The sequence below is a fragment of the Myotis lucifugus genome, unplaced genomic scaffold (assembly GCF_000147115.1).
Source record: "Myotis lucifugus unplaced genomic scaffold, Myoluc2.0 scaffold_4, whole genome shotgun sequence".
Lineage (NCBI taxonomy): Eukaryota > Metazoa > Chordata > Mammalia > Chiroptera > Vespertilionidae > Myotis > Myotis lucifugus.
The window spans coordinates 17,425,932-17,445,511 of NW_005871052.1; the positions used below are offsets into that span (position 1 = coordinate 17,425,932).

The 19,580-nt window shown below is 40.4% G+C and overlaps 1 protein-coding gene across 1 annotated transcript in view; it reads right to left on the minus strand.

Annotated features, from left to right (window-relative positions):
• The window catches only part of AR (androgen receptor), a 293,861-nt gene that overhangs the window by 11,489 nt on the left and 262,792 nt on the right, over positions 1-19,580 (minus strand). Inside the window, exons 4-5 of the mRNA XM_006082935.3 lie at positions 7,113-7,400; positions 1,195-1,339 (exon numbers count right to left, since the gene is read on the minus strand). Coding sequence (XP_006082997.1) covers positions 1,195-1,339; positions 7,113-7,400 — 433 coding nt within the window. The remainder of the gene's footprint in view (positions 1-1,194; positions 1,340-7,112; positions 7,401-19,580) is intronic.

Consider the following 19,580-nt stretch of genomic DNA (forward strand, 5'->3'; position numbering starts at 1 on the left):
CATCTTCCTGGGGACCAGCATCTCCTCCGAGCTCCAGCTGGACCCCCTTGCCCGGGAGGGACGGCAACCCTACTCTGGGCCTGCTGGGTTGCGTGGCTGTAGCGGGGGCTGCCAGGCATGGCTGCCCGGCACCCCCGAAAAAGGGCCAGGGCCCACGGAGGCCTGCCCGGGGGAACGACCCGCAGCAGCTGAGACGTCAGATGCTCCCAGGGAACATGGTCTGCGGGTGGGCGGCCCAGATGTTCAAGCGGAGCCTTCCCCTGGGTTTTCAGCTTCACCCCCAGGCGCCGGACCCACATCGGGAGGAAGCCGAAGGCGGGGAGCGGCTCACCACAGCCGCGGGTGGGGCCCTGGCCCCGGGAGGGGTGGCCCACGCCAGCGGCTCCCTCGGCAGCCCCTGGAGCACTGCGCCGCGCCGCGGCCGCCCGCCCGCCCTCTCCAGGCCGGATACAGGGGACCCACACTGACCATCTAAACCTGTTTTTAAGAGAAGAAAAGTGACAGGGCCAAAGTCACATGGCCAGAGTGATGGAGCTGCTCTTCACCATCACTAACCACCATGAAGAAGTATAAAAACTTGGGGTTACATAGACATATTTTGAAATCTGTTGCCAACATGCACTAGCTCTGTTAACTTGGGTGAGTCACTTTATTTTGTTGAGCCTAATTTTTCTCATTCATTAAAAAATTATCTTTACAAAGGGGAAATCTGGTTTTCATGACGATTCAATGAGAAGGATTTACAAAGTATCTAGTATAGTTCTGGCATAAAGGAGTTGCTCAACAAATGGTGACTGGCAGTAGCCCTTGATGAGCAAAAGGGACCAAAAGAACTTTAGCCCTCACAGCTAGAGTCTCTATGCCCATTCCCTATGCTGGTCAGAGTGAATGGAAAGGACCTTGATATGAGGTTTTGAGATAGGTTAAAAAACATGTCAGAAACATGACCAAAATACCAAGGTTGGGTCTTGGGTGGGAAAGGGATGGCCTCAGTACCCGCCCCCCCCCTGGTCTCCTACCAATTTGCCTTCTTGTCAAGCAAAGGCACCTCAGATTGTACAAGCTAGAAGGGGCCTCTACTGCCTCATATATAGGTTAAATGGGCTAGCCACCACTGTTACTACCATCATTACCATCAAACAGACATAGCCAGGATGCTGTGTTTATGTGAGTTTTGGACTTATGAGCACTTACTCATTGAAAACCAGGTCAGGGGCAAAGTAGAGCATCCTGGAGTTGACATTGGTGAAGGACCGCCAGCCCATGGCAAACACCATGAGCCCCATCCATGAGTACTGAATGACTGCCATCTGGTCGTCCACATGCAAGTTTCGGAAGCCTGGAGATGGAGAAGTGACAATGGTCAGACTGGGGAATGGTGGGCTGGATAAAATCTGGGCATCTGCTGTCCTGAGAATCTCTAGCTCTCAGACAGCCCATGAAGAGCCCCAGGAACCACCAGTGCTGGGGAGCGGAAAGAAAGTAAGCTATGTGGTGGAGATAATATTCCTTGCCTTCTCTGTTTCACTGAGCTGCTCAAATGAGATGATGATGGAGGCAAAAGGGGCATTGTCAGTTAGAAAAGACTAATCTAACACTTACTGACTGCTTTCAAAAAATACACTTTTTCTAAGCATGCTACTTATATTAACTCATTTAAACCTCACAACAATCCGATAATGTAGGTACTATTATTATCCCCATTCTGTGAATCAGTAAAAGTGAGTCACAGAAAGGTTATAGAACTTGTCCAAGATGATAAGGCTAGTAAATGGCACACCAAGGTCCAAAGCCAAGCAGACTGACTCCAAAGCCTGTGCTCTTGATCGCTATGCCTTTCCGAAGATGCAGTGTAATAATCATTTCTCCCACATGAACAGCACTATTCAATTTATAAAGCTCTTTTCTAGCTATAATCTTATTTGTCCCTCTAACAACTCTGGGAATAGGTTATTATTACATAATGTATGGTACATGCTTTTGACAGCCACTGCCTTTTCCACACTACATTCAGGCTCTTTATCATCTGACTTTCTTTCTGCCTCCCACTTTCTCTCCATTATTATTATTTTTGTTGTTGTTGTTCAACAAGTAGCCGACTCCACTGCTATTTTTGCCCTATTACCATTGTTATACACAAACAGGCCCTTCATTACCAGCCTACTTAGACTAATTTCTTGCCATTTGCCTTCTCATAATCTAGGTTCTAGATATTCTGAAAAACTTACAATTTGCTGAATACAACATGCTTTCTCATGCGTCTATTTCTCTGCACAGGCAGTTGCCTTTGCCTGGAATGCCTTCTTCCTTCCCCAGGTTCTCCACCTAATAAACATGTACTCAGCATTCAAGTTTTCACTGAAAGGGTGCCTCCTCTGTGAAGCTTTTTCCCACTCATCCAAGCAGAAGACTTAATAATTCTTCATTTACCTTCTAATTAAACCTTGTGTAACCCCACCTAATTATAGCATTCATTACACAGTATTGGAATTTATCTATATACACATCTGTCTCCCCCATTAGACTTGGAGCTTCTTGAAGACAGGGACCACTCCTTCTTATTCATATTTTATTTCCTAGTACATAGCATAATTCAGATATTTGAGTAGGCATTTAAAAATATTAATTAAATGGACTAAAGACCCTCAATTTATTTTAATTTTATAAAGTGGGATGAACTCCAGATTACCTCCCTTAAGCTCAGAGAACAAAGTTTCCCCAATGCTACCTCTACCACATAGATATAGCTATGTTCTCATGGAGGGTTCTAAACAGAGGGATGCTTAAACCATAACCTCAGAGCTCATCCCCTACCAGCATTTCATTTCTCTTCTCCCCAACAGTTCCAGAATTATTTGAAATTTTATCTTGCTATACCTCATTAGAAATGCTCCATGAATTTAGATAATGCTTCTAACTTTCTTATTGATGACTGCATTGTACCTCATAATAACCCTAGCAAGTAGGTGATGTGATACTTATCTTGACAACAAGGAACCTAAGGGCCAGAGAGGTTAACTGATTTCCCCAAGGTCTTACAGCCTATATATGGCAGAACTGGTACTAGTGCAGGTGTTCTAATTCTCTTTTCCAGTGTCTTTTCCACTCTACTGCTTAAGGACAAGCTCAGGAAATACTGAGGTCATGAGCTTTTACTAGCCATAGACTCCAGCCTAAAGTCTACAATATCTAAACACATTGTAAGGCTTGGTTGATCCTTGCCCACCCACACACCCCATTTCTCCTTTCTTTTATGTCCTAAGCCTATCAGACATCAGGGATTCTAGAGTCCCTCATATCACCATCCTTGGCTGCAATCTTAGCTCCAAGGCCCGTGCCTCCCATCTTTACAGACTAGCTGGAGCCACAGACCCCAGAGTATTTCCTCACTGAAGCTTCAGGATAGAATGCCTGGTACTGACTCTTCCTAGTAGGAGATAAATGCAGGGGCCAAGCATGAAGCATCTAAGCATCTCTTGGAGAGGGGACCTGGAAACTTGAACCCTGAACCTCTGAGATGTGAGGCAATGGAAAGCAAGTAAAGCCTTGGCTGGTGAGTGTGTGAATGTTAAGGTGCATAGGGGTGATGAGGTTTAAACTGTACAAGTACCAAGGAAGCTTTCTATACTGATGGCTTCTTTTCCCATCCTTGAGATAGCAGAGAACTAACAAAGAAGAGCAAAAAGAAAAATTTAGTTTGGCTGTAACACTAATTTATGGTCCTTACTGAGAGCAGCTTAACACTCAAGCCTATTTACTGTCTATACATCAGCAACAGAGTTGGCTAATTTTTCTATAGGTCTAATCTGATTACAATACCTAACACTGTTCTCTAATGTCCAGCCTTTGAAGAAACCTGCTCAGAGAGCATAGCTATCAAGGAATGAATGACTTGAGGAAACAGTAGCTCCAGCCTACAGGTTTCCTTCAGCACATACTCACTCAAACACTTGTTTGGCACTGTGTTAGGCTGTTCAGGAGAAATAGGAGTCATTTTCAGGTTTTGAAACACACCAAATAGGTTTAGATGTAAAGGCAATTTATTTGAGATTCTGTTTTCTCACTAGAATCCAATCAACATCATTTCTTAGCAATCTGCAGTGGAAACCTGTAGTCTTATGTCTTATCAGGGAGCACATGGTCAAAGAAGGTCCAGATAGGAAATCTATGCTGCTCTAGTGCACCAGACAGTCAACATCTTCAAAGAAAACAATTCATCATTGGGACCCATGCATGTGGCAACTTAAATTGATATATGAGTGAAAGCAGTGGCAGAGCACTCAAGCCTCACTATAATGACCTACTAGTTACTGAGCATCTATTATGTTTCAGCTACTGTACTAGGTGTACTTTATATACAGTTTCTATATTGATAACAATTTGCAAGGTAGAGATTGTTGTACCACCTCCACAAATGAGGAAACAGAAGCACATGTGATTTGCTCATGGTCAAACAACTAATTAGTGTATAGCTAAGATTCCAAACCAGGTACACCTGATTACAAATATACTGTATACACATTGTCTACTCACCCACCCTCAATTAATAGTTATCACTTATTAATGTACTAGGTACCTTACTAGGCAATTTACATATATCATCACCATCACAAAAAGTTTAAAACAAAATTTTTCTGAGTAGGTGCCTAGTATAGTGCCTTGCACAAGACAGGAACTCAATCTGTTGAATGAACAAATAACTTGAACTTCTAGGTGATTATTGATAATATAAACAACAGGTCTTGTGAACATGGTAACTGGCTTTTTAAAAACTATTATTTTAAATGACTTAGGGTCAGAGGTCATTTCCTTGCTTGAAGTAGATGGTGAAATGATACTGTCTTGTAGACTTGTTAATATTATGAGAGGACTCCCCATCCTGAGGGTTGGACTAAGGAAAGCCAATGACTCCTAGTCATACAAATTCTGCCAAAATGATTTGCAATAGGTTATTGTTAAGACCATCAAATTAGAAATCAGAGGGTATGAGTCTAAGTTCTGGGTCCATTTGTTAAGTAACCAAAATGGAACAAATTAGTCAACCTTTCTGAGCCTTGTCATTTGAAATGGAAATAATAGTCTTTATGATTCATAGTATTTCTGTGAGGATTAAATGGAATCATATATAGGACAAGGTTCTATATTCAATAAAATGGGACTTTTAGGTTCTTGGCAACTGCTTGGAAAGATTAAACTGAATCTGTTACACAAATGATATCAAGACATCCAGCTGAATAAGTGATAAGAATTAAAACAACCTTCTCTTTTTAGTTTTTGTATTTTTTCCTCCCTGTGTGAACCCTCTGTTTTGGCACAGTGTATACACAGCCAGAGACCTTGGGCCTTCTTCCCAGTGATCTTATTGGCTAGTAAACCTCAGCTTCCAGCTTCCCAAGCTGGGAAGGTGTTGGGGATGGTCTGGTTTCTGAGACTGGGCCTTGTGAGTTGGAAAGACAAAATTGGGGTTTGGCAACTAACATGCAATGTCTTCAAAAGCAGCTAGTCTACATTATGACCCAAGTGGCCTTGAATAAGGCCTTGGCCTCTTACTGTGAAGCCCAGGGCTACAGAACTACACGAACACTACAGACTATGGGTGGAGTGGGATGAGGAAGGAATCTGGAATCAGGAGGGGACTTAGGCTCTCAAGTTCTAGCCCTGCTACATTCTGAAGTGAAGTATATCATTTCTCAGAGCTTCAGTATATTTTATCTATAAAATGTCAGGGGGAAACCCCTATTTTATGAGGACCAAATCGGGTAATACATATGAAATTTCTCTGTTCTCTATACATTTTCCTCTCAATAGCAGTTATTAGAAGGCATGCTGATCTTTGACTCCATAAGAATTAAATTGGTTGTTGATGTTTCAAAACAATCTTTGAACCCCAGAATTTTAGGACTAGGAGAATCCTGGCAGAGCTTATGTTTCACTGGTTTCCAAACTGTGTTCCCTGGAGTCCTAAGATTCTGCAAGAGTAACTTGAGGCTTCTCTGGGGGTAGTGAGGGAGAGGCACTGGTTTTAAATCAACCAGCTCTAGTAGTATCTGTGTATGTTGTTTTGAGAAATACAAAGTTTGGCTGCTAAAGGAAAATTTGTGAATGCTTAGATAGAGGATCTATAATATTTTCATAAACAGTCCTGTTCAAATAACAGATGACTTAAGGAGGAAGTGATTTCCCCATCACTGGAGGTATCCAAGAAGTTACAACAAAAAAATTGTATTTCTTTCACTATCATTGAATTCATTGAATATTTCCTCCCACTATGATTCCTAAGGTTTTTAAAAAGCACTAAAGTTCCTTAAAGCAAAGTTTGAAAAACATTAATTCAGTCCAAAATACTCTTCATACATTATACAGGTAAAGAAACTGAGACCCATAAAGGGAAAGGACCACACAATGATTTACAAGCAGAACTAAGACTAGAACCTAAATGTTCTGACTCCCAACCCCATGTTCTTTCTACCATACTATATTATAAGTCCATGGTATGGTTCCTAAAGTTAATATTGAAGACATAATACCAGTCAGACTCAAAATTATCTTTGGGGTAAACATGTGTATGCATCTTAAGACACATAAATGTTATGTCTATATAATCTGTGATTATGAGGAAAATTTCACACTGTGTCTGTAGATTAAACATGATTGTTGTGTGCTGATGTGAGGTATATGGGACACTCTATAATGCTGCTCTACTCTTTGGTTTCTGAGTTTCCTTTCTTTTTTTAAATCCTCAGTGTAGGATATATTTTTCATTGATTTTTAGAAAAAGAGAAATATCTATGTGATGGAGAAACATTAATTGATTGCCTCTCGTATAAACCCTGAATGGAGATCAAACCCATAACCTAGGTATGTGCCTGGACTGGTAACCAAACCCGCAACCTTTTGGTGGGATGATGCTTCAACCAACTGGACCACCTGACCAGGGCGTTTCCTTATTTTTAAAGTGGGGATTATACCATTTTCTACCCCCGCAAGGTACTGGTGAGAAGTGCATGAGTTAATGGGCAGGAATGGACAGGACATGGTACCTGCCTTGCCCATAGGAGCATACACTAAATATTATCACTTTAATCCCATGCCTCCACTTTCCTTTTCCTTACCAGGCAAGGCCTTGGCCCACTTGACCACATGTACAAGCTGTCTTTCACCCAGTTCATTGAGGCTAGAGAGCAAGGCTGCAAAGGAGTCAGGCTGATTGTTGTCATGTCCAGCACACACCACGCCTGGTTCAATGGCTTCCAGGACATTCAGAAAGATAGGCTGACACTCATAGCCTTCAATGTGTGACACCGCCAGCTTCTGGGTTGGCTCCTCAGTTGGGCTGGTGGCGCTGGAAGCCTCCCCTTCCTCCTGCAGTTTCAGATTACCAAGTTTCTTCAGCTTCCGAGCTATTGGGAGGAAAGGGAAACTTGGATTTATTATAAGTGATCAAAAACACACAGCACAGCTACTCTGTTAGAAAACCTTCAAGCTAAGAAAATAAAGATGTCCATTCTTCATGGTCAGAGATTCTAAACTCCTTGAAGGCAAATGCTCAGTTTAGCACTGGTTGAATGAATGACTCATCACTCCAAATCTTTACTAAAGTTTTATATCTTGTTTTCTCCCCAGTCACCTTGCAGGACAGGCCTAGTATATCCTTAGATTGGACTCTGCATAAATGTAAGCTTCAGTACTCATACCTAGAACCTTTCATTGAATTATTCAGATATATTCACAATTCATTCATTCATTCATTCATTCATTCAATAGAGATTCCATGTTAAACCTTTTCTTTTTTTTAAATATATTTTTATTGATTTCAGAGAGGAAGGGAGAGGGAAAAGAAGATAGAAACATCAATGATGAAAGATAATCATTGATTGGCTGCCTCCTACCACCCCCCTACTAGGGATTGAGCCCACAACCTGGGCTTGTGCCCTTGACTGGAATCAAACCCAGGACACTTCAGTTCGCAGGCCGACACTCTATCCACTGAGCCAAACCAGCTAGTGCAAGCCCTTTCTTCTGGGTCTTAACCCTGTCTGGTAGAGGATAAATTAATACTCCTATGCAGTTAAAATGTCAATCTGATAAATGTTACAACAGAGGTATTAATAAAAAGACAACAATCACTCTGCATAGGTGGGGTCAGGAAAGGCTTTATGGTAGCATTTGATCTGGATCTTAAAGAATGGTGAGGGTTTCACTAAGCAGAGAAGAGTGAAAACAGCATAAACAAATAGTAGAAGTGTTTGGGGGAAATAGTAGAGACCAGTGTGGCTGGAGTATATATTGCTTGTGTGGGGAGACTGGCTATTTATAAGGTTGAAATCAAGATTAGACCTGATTTTGAAAGGGCTTGTATATTGTAATTAGAAGTTTGGGCTTTTTCTTACAAGTAATGGGGCAAATGCAGAATGTTTGAAATAAAAGGAATGATGAATTTGTGTCTATGTCTAGCATGTCTAGCAGATTGTTAGATAAAGAGACTAGAAAGGCAAACATAAGTATTAATTATGGGGTCCCCTAGATGGTCCAAAATATACACGGAGAGGGGGGCCAAGGTCAGCCTCTACCCCCTCACTGCACAACCTCTCTCTCTCTCTCTCTCTCTCTCTCTCTCTCTTTCTCTCTCTCCCTCTCCCCTACACACACACACACACACACACACACACACACACACACACACATCACAAACACACTTTGATTGTTAAAGGCCTCTGAACATGGAAAGGTTGCCAGGCACTCATGTTATTAGAGATTATCAAGCAGAGACTAGAAACACAATGGTTAAAAATTCAAGCATGTCAACTGAGTACTGGAAGTCCTAGTCACAGTGATCAGACAAGAAGAAGAAATAAAAGATACCCAAAATGGAAGGAAGAAGTAAAACTGTCATTATTTGCAGATGGCATGATATTATACATAGAAAACCTTAAAGACTCCAAGAAGCAACTAGATCTAATAAATGAATTCAGCAATGTAGCAAGATACAAAATTAATATTTAGAAATCAGTGGTATTTCTATACAACAATAATAAACTATCAAAAAGAGAAACTAAGAAAATAATCTCATTTACTATTGCAACACCAAAAGAAGATGAGGTTAACTAGGAGTAAATTTGACCAAGAAGGTAAAAGACCTGTTCTCATAAAACTATATGACATTGAAAAAAGAAAGAGAGGAAGATACGATAAGTGGGAGCATATACCATGTTCATGGATTAGAATAATTAATATCATTAAAATGTCCATGCTACCTAAAGCAATCTATGGATTCAACACAATTCCTATTAAAAAACCAATGGCATATCTCACAAATCTAGAACAACTGTTCCAAAAATTTATATGGAACCAAACAAGATCCTGAATAGCCTCAAGCAATCTTGAGAAAGAAGAACAAAGTTAAAAATATCACAATACTTGATATCAAAATATACTACAATGCCATTGTAATAAAATCAGACTGTTACTGACATAAGAAAAGACATATAGATCAATATAACCCAACAAAGATCCCAGAAATCAACCAAAACCTTTAGGTCAATTAATATTTGACAAAGGAGACAAGAGCTTATAGTGGAATAAAGACAGTCTCTTCAATATATGGTGTTAGGAAAATTGGACAGGTACATGAAAAAAATGAAAGTAGACCACCAACTCACACCATACAAAAGAATAAAATAAAAGAAGGAACTCTTACCATTTGCAACGGCATGGATAGAACTGGAGAGCATTATGCTAAGTGAAATAAGCCAGTCAATGAAGGAAAAATACCACATGATCTCACTCATTCATGGATAATAAAGACCATTATAAACTTATAAACAATAATAGATACAGAGGCAGAGCTGCCTCAAACAGATTGTCAAACTGCAGTGGGAAGGCCGGGGAGGGTTGGGGGGCAGGAGGGAGGGGGATAAGAGATCCACCGAAGGACTTGTATGCATGCATATAAGCATAACCAATGCACATAAGACACTGGGGGGAGGGGAGGCCAGGGGATTGTCAAGGGCGGGAAAAAAAGGGAGACATATGTAATACTTTTTGTAATACTTTAAGCAATGAAACAATTTAAAAAAAAGAATAAAATAAAAATGAATAAAAGACTTAAATGTAAGTCACAAAATCATAAAAATCCTAAGAAGAAAACAGACAGTAAAACCTCACACACCTCTCATAGCAATACTTTTGCTGATATATCTTCAAAAGCAAGGGAAACAAAGAAAAAAACAAACAAATCGGACTACATAAAATTAAAAAGCTTCTGTACAGCAAAAGAAACCATCATCAAAGTGAAAATGGAATCCACTATATGGGAGAATATTTACCAGTGCTACCGCTGATAAGGGGCCATTTCCAAAATATATGAAGAACTTATACAACTCAACAACAGGAAGACAAACAATCCAATTTAAAAATGGGCAAAGGACCTTAATAGACATCTCTCCAAAGAGGACATACAAATAGCCAATAGCCATATGATAAAATGCTCAATGTCACTAATCATCAGAACAATGTAAATTAAAACCACAATGAAGTATCACCTCACAGCTGTCAACAAACAACAGTGTTGGTGAAGATGTGGAGTAGAGGAAATCCTAGTGAACTATTGGTTGGAATGCAGACTGGTGCAGCTACTGTCAAAAGCAGTATGTTATTTCCTCAAAAAGTTAAAAATGGAACTGCCTTTTGATTCAGCAATCCCACTTCTAAGAATCACAATGCACCTCTGTGTTCATAGTATCATTATTACAACTAGAGGCCTGGTGCACAAAATTCATGAGTGGGTACAGTTCCTAGGCCTAGCCTGTGATCACAGCCATCTTCCCTGGCTGCTGGCAGCCATCCCCGCCCCCCATCGCCACCCACCTGGGTTCCCAGTTTGCCATCGGGTGATCGGAGCCTGACAGCCAGTGGGGAGGGACCGAGAGGTCAGCCGGTCCTGCCCACTCATGGCCCCACGCCCATGTCGTCCTCTGTGTGTGGGGTGACTGGGAGGGCGGGGGCCTTGGCCTGGTTCTGCCTGCATACCCCACCACCCACCCCCGGGTCCCCGTTTGCCATCAGGAGATGGGAGCCTGTTGGCCGGGCAAAGGGACTAAGAGGTGGTCAGTGCACCTCATAGTGACTGGTCGAGCAGTCGTTCTGGTCATTCTACTGTTATGGTCGCTGGGCTTTTATTATATAGGATAGCCAAGATCTGGATATAGCCCAAGTATCCATCAGTAGGTGAGTGGATAAAAAAGCTATTATACAATGGAATACTACATGGTCATAAAAAAGAAGAAATCTTACCTTTTGAGACAGCATGGATGGACCTGGAAATTATTATGCTAAGTGAAATAAGCCAGTTAGAGAAAGACAAATACCATATGATCTCACTTATATGTGACATCTAATGAACAAACTAAACTGGCAAACAAAATAGAAACAGAGGCATGGATACATGAAACAGACTGATAGCTGTCAGAGGGGAGGGGAGGGATTGGATTAAAGAAGGTGAAGGTATTTGCCAAAGAACATATATGCATAGCCCATAGGCACAGAAAACAGTATAGTGATGGCCACAGGGAAGGGGCTGGGGGCTTGGTGGAGGTGGGCAAAGGAGGCGGGGGATGGGGACATCTGTAATATTGTTAACAATGAAAATAAAGTTAAAAAAAGAATTCAAGCTTGAAGCATCAGATGGAAATTTTTTTAAATGCCCTTGAATTTTCCTTCTCATCCTCAGACCAAATTGTGTCATCTCAATTTCCACTAAAGAAATAGGAATTTTCTGGTGTTGCAACATTTCCCACTGAACACTATAACTTCAGATAGTGTGAGATATTAGACCTATAGTGAATATGCACTGTAAGTCACATATTGATTTTCTTCTTTATCAAAGGTGAATTTGAAGGGCTGAAATCCACAATAGTAACAAAGAAAAGAATTTCCTTGCTTCTCGTCTATCTGTAAAATAGGAACCATGTTAGGAGGCAGCCAATAGGAAAAATGATAAAAATAACATTATTTAAAACAACAATAACCCAAAACTCAAGCTTAATGAACCATCTTCTCCCCATGCTCACATGCACACAATTTAGAGATCTTTGGGCATCCTAATGTTTATTTCTTTAACATTTATTTTGGCACAGATATAAATAATTGAAGAGGTCATTACTCTGAGCCCTAGTATAGGCAGATACACTGAGGTAGACCATAAAGCACTTTATCTCTAATCCATTTAAAGTTATAATAATAAATTTTAAAAGGTATAAAACAAAGAAAGAAGTGGATTGCTCAATTTAAATGGATAAATACAACAAAACCTGCTGCTGATCTGATTCTGGCTGCTGCAGAAAAATTTACTTATCTGAAACAAACTTTTAGGTCTAATTAGAGAAATAAGTCCTGCAATGCAAACTCTAATCATAGTGTAACTCAATGCAAGAATGGATCACATATTTGGATCAACAACTAGAATAGAAGAAAAATTAGTGGAGTTGGTGGTGCAAGAGGATCACAGAGGAACCTCAGGGTAAAATAAGAAGGGAGTCTGAAAAATCAACCCAGAGTGGTAAGAATGATCTTGTTCAATAATTTCTGTCCAGCTTGGACACACTCAATAATAAGGATATATGTTCACTCATTGCCAACTCCCACTTCCCACCCAGAGAATAAGCTGGAAGGTATGGTCCAGACTAAGTCTATCTTCTCCCAGAGTTAGAGACCTGGCCTCCATATCTTGTCATCTAGTGAACCTGTTGCTGACATGAGTTCTTGTAGGCAGTTCTACAGACTGGCAGTTCCTACTGAATCTGCTCCCCTGGTACAGATTCTAGAGGCAGACCCTCTTTGTCCCCATTATTGGCACTTTATGGCCTTGAGATCAGGAGTTGCCAGACCATTTAGTCCTCTTCAAGCTTGGGAGAAGACAGAGATATAATTAGCTCCATGCCTGAGGTAACAAAGAGAAATAAAGATAACTATTTTTTTCCGGGCCTTCTATGTGCCTCACTTCATGCACACATTACATAAGTTAATTCCACAATAATCTTTGAAGGTTAGGAATATTTCAAAGTCTTTTTTGCAAGTAAGTAAACTGAGGTTAATACAGCTAGTAAAATTTTTAATCTAATAATCTGAACCTGGTCTGCTGACTACAAATCCCATGTTCTTTCTACTATCGTGCTGCCAGCCCAAAAGTGTCTGAAATCCTGAACCTTATCTCTAGCTTTAATAAAAGAGCTGAATAATAGGGCTGGGGTTGTATTTTTTCTGGCTTCTACCCCTACCTTTTACTCCAAAATTTAGTAACTAGCATTAAATCTGAAAGGGCAGAGGCAGGAAGCTATGATAATACTCTAGTCATGTGTCCAAAGTCGAAACAGGTTTGGAGTACTATAAGAGGCCTAATTATTCACAGCATAACAAAACAGGAAGGGTCCTTAGAAATCATCTCATTTAGGGGGTCACAGATTCAATATACCTACAGGGGCTATACAGGTAATACAGTGGTGTGTGTGTGTGTGTGTGTGTGTGTGTGTGTGTGTGTGTAGAAGAATGGTGGAAACTGGTGAACTGAAGTGAATGCCTTACTGCCTTTCTGCCCTTGCCATGTACTTGTATATGCACACACACACACACACACACACACACACACCTGGAAGACATTCATATAATATTTAAATATTTCCTAGAACTAATCTATATTACAAAGTTGAATTTAGTCCTTAGTCACAATTTTGGGACTTCTGACATTAATCCAACCTTTCAAGTCAAAGATGGGGAGGTTGAAGCCAGAAAGAGTGAGGTTGCTGTACCACATCAGCTCTCTTTTCGGCTAACTAATTTCTACTCTATCTCAGTACCTGCCTCTCTGAGCTCCTTCTATATTTGCACTATATAATACAGTAGCCACTAGCCACATCTAGCTATTTAAATTTAAGTTAATTAAAATTAGAGAAAATTAAAAATATAATTTCTTAATCTAATTAGCCACATTTCTTTTCAAGTGCTCAAAAACCACATGTGGCTAGTGCCTGCTATATTGGACAGCAGAGATATAGAACATTTCCATCATCACAGAAAGTTCTATGGAATAGTGTTGTGGATCGAAACTGTTCTCTGGGGAAGCTGTCCCATTTATCATGCCCTATTCATGCTATTGATAAAGAAGAAAGACAGCCAAAGAATTTTACACAGATATATCTATGGGTTTTTCTAAAAGGTGAAGGGGCACACAGAGAAATTGGTGGTGGTACAGTTAGTGAGGCATGCTCTGTAGCCGTTTCTGTACCAACAGTGATTCAAATATCAGTGGGTTGATGACTTGTGGACCTAAACAAATTCATTATAAGCAAGACCAATATGTGCAGAGACTGTTGGGAGAATCCATCAAAATGAAATAATTCCCTTCTCTGCGTAGTGCTAATGAGAACTTGGTTGGTATTTTTACATCCTGCTCCTCTAGACCTATGTAGCATCTGCTTGAGGAAGAGAAGTCATATTCCTACTTGAGTGCAGGACCTGGGTAATGTGCTGTCACTGGCCACAGTGGCTCAAACTGCACCAGGTGTTCTGGCCTCTCTGCCTGAAGAGGGTGAGTGTACTGAACATAAATGAAATCAGATTCCATTCATTCTGCTGGGGGATCCTCTGTTCTCTCTCTGCAGTAAATGCCAGCATGTTGCTAGACAACTTAGAATGCTGGACAATGAAGCTTGCTAGTCTCAGCTGTGACTCAATGCCCAAGGCCTTGTTTTCTTCCATGAAGGCCACCCCCACACCACTCCTGTCTCCTGCACCTGAGCCCCAGAGTCATATGTAATTCTTTCATGTGAAGTACAGGCCTGCTGGCCCCTGTTTTATGGCAGAGAACCACAGTTTACTTAAATTGAGTGGTGAAGTGAGAAGAAAGAAGACAGTAAAGGTGGATAATTCTAATTTGTGTGAGTTGCTTTGCATACCTTCCCTGTCTTTCAATCTCAGATCAGAGCAGAGATTAGAAAGGGCCAATGGAAGGTACTTCCCTGTCCCTACTGGCTCTTTAGGGCATTGGAGCACCTGACATGGTGCCTGGATCCTATGGGGAACTCACTTTTCAGCCTGGTGGCATTAGATTCCTTTGAAAAATCTTTCTCTACAGCACCAGATAAAGATTTTTCAAATCAGAAATCATTAAGTATGCCTAAGTAAAGGTAGATGTGGTTAATCTGTAGCTTTTATAGCCACTGTGATCTTTAGGCACTATTGCAGCCTCATTCCTTGACACCTCAAATAGAGGCTTCCTCATCCATGGGAAGGGGAGAGGCATGATGAGGTGAAGTTTCCAAAGCCTTACAAAGTTTGAATCCTTCTCCCTAAGTCAAGGATGTACTCTTCCTCATTTAGGGCACACTTTCTGTGGTAGGTAGATTTCTAAGATGGCCCCCAATATTCCCAACCCCTGTTGAATAGACACATTCTTTCAGTTATTTAGATAACGCTAATCTAAGTGCTGTCATGAAAGAATGGGCAGATGTGATTAAGGCTGCAATTCAGTTGAATTTAAGGGTGGTTATCCTTGATGAGCCTGACCTAATAAGATGAACCTTTAAAAGACATCAAGCTCTTTCTGGAAAGACCTTCATGGGGTTAGGGGTATTTAACATAAGGAAGATTCTCTGTTGTTGGCTTTGAAGGTGGGGTTCCACATGGCAAGGAATGAGGACAGCCTTGAGTAGCTGAGAGCAACCTCTTGCTGACAGCCAGAAAGAACACAGGAGCTTTAATCCTACAACTGCAAGAAACTGAATCTTGCTGTAATCACATGAGCTTGGAAGAGGACACTGATCTCCAGATTAGAATGCAGTCTAGCCAATACCTTGATTTCATTCTTGTGAGATACTGAGCTGAGAATCTAGTCATGCTATGTCAGACTTCTGACTTAACAGAACTGTGAGCTGATAAATGAGTACTATATGAAGCTGCTAAATTTGTGGTCAATTGTTATGCAGCAATAGAAAGCTAATACACTTTAATTATAGAAGTGTGGTGTAGAGCAAGATAATAGGCTCTGGAGTCAGATGATCTTGTGTTAAAATCCCAGCTCTGTCAACTAACTAGTTTAATAACTTTGACCCCTTTGCTTAGCTTCTCTGAGATCTAGTTTCCTCATTTGTAAAATGGGAATGCCCCGTACTTTGGAGAATGAAATAAGAGAGAATACCTGGCAGATAGTGAGCCCTCAAAATGGTATCTTCACTCTCTATCCATTTCTAAAGAGTAGAGAGTGAATGGCTTGCAGGTGACCTAACTCAGGCATGGGGGAAGATGGACAGCATAATTAACAGAGAACCAGATAGAACAGAGAAGGTAAGGGAAAAGTAAGAGGTTATGAAATGAAAAACAGTAACATATTTTCTTCTGGATGTAGCTGCCTATAAAACTGAATTCAGATATTAAGTGTAATTCTAAATACTAGGTAAACATAAGGTATGTGTGGTGCAGGGCTGCAAATATGTTGTGAAAACAGACTAGACTGCGATTATGTGAGTATGTGTGTAGATGCTTATATACTATAAAGCTTAAATCTAGAGGTCATGAACTCAAATACATTCATTAGTTGGGCAGATAAATGTAAATGAGTAAAACAGCCTAGTTAACATGGAGTGAGCTTGGGACAGTGAAAGTGACTGAAGCCCTGCCTAGGAGCAGTCTCTGTCAACTTTCTAAACAAAGACTGTGCTGGACAAACAGAATTCTGTAAGAGAATTTTTGTCTGGGGAATGCCAGTATACAGTTCTGGTTTAAATCATGCCAGCCATCTTTCTACCTACTACGATTAGACTCAGGGAATATCACTGTATGACTTTAGGCTTGGAAGGTCAGAGAAACACTGAATTAGGATCCGGAGGAGCTCACTGCATGACCTCAGGATCGTCTCTTTCCCTCTTTTGCTCTTAGTTTCCTCATATATGTATAAAGGGTAGTAGTTAAAAGCAAAGAGTCTGGAGTCAAATTGTCTTAGTTGTAAGCTTAGCTCTATTGCGTACTAGCTGTGAGATTTTGAGCAAGACTTAGCCTCTCTGTACCTTAATTTCCTCATTTGAAAAGTGGGGATAATATTAGTATATAATTAATAAGGTATTTAACATAAGGAAGATTTAGACAACATGGTGGTGTCTAAAAGTAGAGGGAAGATTCTACACTACCAGAAGGACTTTCCAAGACTGAAACAGTGAAAAATGCACTGAGCTTAAGGGGGCAAAATGCAATGATGACATCAAAGTTCTAAAATGTTATTCACAATAAAGAAAAGGTGGTGGTATTCAGAGTCTTATTGTATCTTTGGCCTTGAATATATTCCCTTAATTTCTCATAAACCTCCATTTTCTCCTCTGTATAATGGTGGCAATCTGGCCTGACTACTGCATAGGACTATTATTAGAAGGAAATTAGATGATTTCAGTTAAAGTGCTCTGAATTCTGCAAAGATGCATGCCAATGGGCAGGTTATGAAATTTTCTAAGAATAAGAATGGATCTCTAGCTAAAAAACATTCTGAAAAACTGCCTACTTTAGCAACCTGTATTACCTTCAATCTCAGGAAACTGGACTGAAGCCAAAGGTTGAGAGACAAACTAACAGGGTTCAGACTCTTAAGATAATCATAGGATCTACCTTGCAGAGTTGTTGTAATATTCCTGAAGAGAATGTGTACTAGGTACTTGGAGCAAATTCTGTAGGTCAATAAATGATGTCTCTTACTCTTGCTGGTCACTAAACCCCACATTGCTCCATTTCATCCCCTTTATCACCAGCAGGTAAATCTCTTTCTGGAAAAGCTAACCAATGAAACATATCATTTGTACAAGGATTAAAATTAATTAGGGGCGAGAATCAGGATGGTGAGGGTCTCCTGACATCAAACTAGTATAGTAGTAGTGCTCCAAGAGTTCTACAAGTTTCTTTGAGAGCCCCTGAGAAAAGATAAAATGGGCCTGAACATGTGGGTCCAATAACCTCACCTTGTTTCAAACCAGAGCAGCAGGACCTTATTCTGCATTTATATTTGAGAATGTCAGATTTTGTTTGAAGAATAGGTTAGTTTGCCAAGAAAATATTTGAAGGCCCCAAATCTTGTCTATCCAAGATCTCCTATTCAAACCAATTCTTAAAAAACAAAACAAAACAAAACAAACAAACAAACAAACAAACACGAGTAGACTGAAGGCCAATTCTACATATTGCCCAAGTTAACACAGCTATATAGCAGCAGTGCAGGAACTAGAATCAGCTATCATGACTTCTCAGGCTATAGTGTTTCCATTTAATCAGGTTGAGTAATGTGCTAGTGGGAAAAGGGTCAGCTGGAGATGAGTGGTGAAGAACTAGGACAGCGACAAGAGACAAGGAACAGAGCCAGTTCCTGGCATGCATGGAATGAGACATTAGTTGGGGGTACATCCAAGTGCACATATGCACTAATAAGTGTAGGTCAAATTCCCTCAGGCAAGAAGGTTCCTTGGTCTTCCCCTCACACTCCCATTTTCCTCCCAGTTTCAATTCCGAGTCAAAGGAATAGCTAGGAAAAAGAATATCAAATTTTATCTTTAAAGGTTTATGTTGGACTATTTAGTCTAATGGTTTTTAGCTCATGAAGGAGTAAATGTAATTAATAACAGAATGATATGCAATGCTGCATATCCTTGCCAAAGCACAGAATCTGGCAGAAATTATTTCCAAGTCTCTCTAGACTACAGAGCCAGAAGAAAGGGGCTTACTGTCCAGATGCCATCCTGGGTGAGAGGCATAAGGTCATTACCAGAAAGCTTGGTAATGCTTTCACATACCAAGCTTTTCCACTGGAAAAATTAACTACATGAATTTAGAGCATACATGCTTTTACAATTGTATTTAAACTGACATTAAAAACAAATGTGAAACAGTCTAAGCTGAACAGGTCAGGATGACCTGAAAAGCAAATGAGAGAGAGAGAAAAAAAAGAGAAAGAAAAAAGAAAAAGAAAAAAAAGGCCCAATGTTAACACATTAATTCTGTCAGTCTGTTGTAAATAAAAAAATACCATTGCTGCATTAATGGTTTTATTAAAGGAAAATCCACTAGCAGAAATATGCAACATTTAAACAAATAGAAAGCAGTTAACAAATAAAACACATTAGCCTTTCAATCCACCTTAAGGAAACTGTTGTTGGTCTGGAGATTAAAACTGTGCCCCAAAGAGAGGGAACTCTCCTCCCTCCTGAAGTCCTTTCTTGGCTTCTCTCTAAAATGTTGCTGAATCAGAGTAAAGGAGAGAGAGGGAGGGAGGCAGGGAGGGAGGGAGAGAGAGAGAGAGAGAGAGAGAGAGAGATTGTAGTTTGTAGTAGACTGGAGAAGGAAGAGGGTAGAAAATACAAGCCCCAGGCAAGTCAAGGAGAATGCTTCTGTCCAGATGCCATCTTGGGTGAGGGGCATAAGGCCATTACCAAAAAGCTTGGAAATGCTTTCACATACCAAGGTTTTCCACTGGAAAAAGTAACTACATGAATTTATAATATACATGCATATTTGGTTACTCCTGGGTTTAAAGACTCCACATACATCAGAAGGAAAGT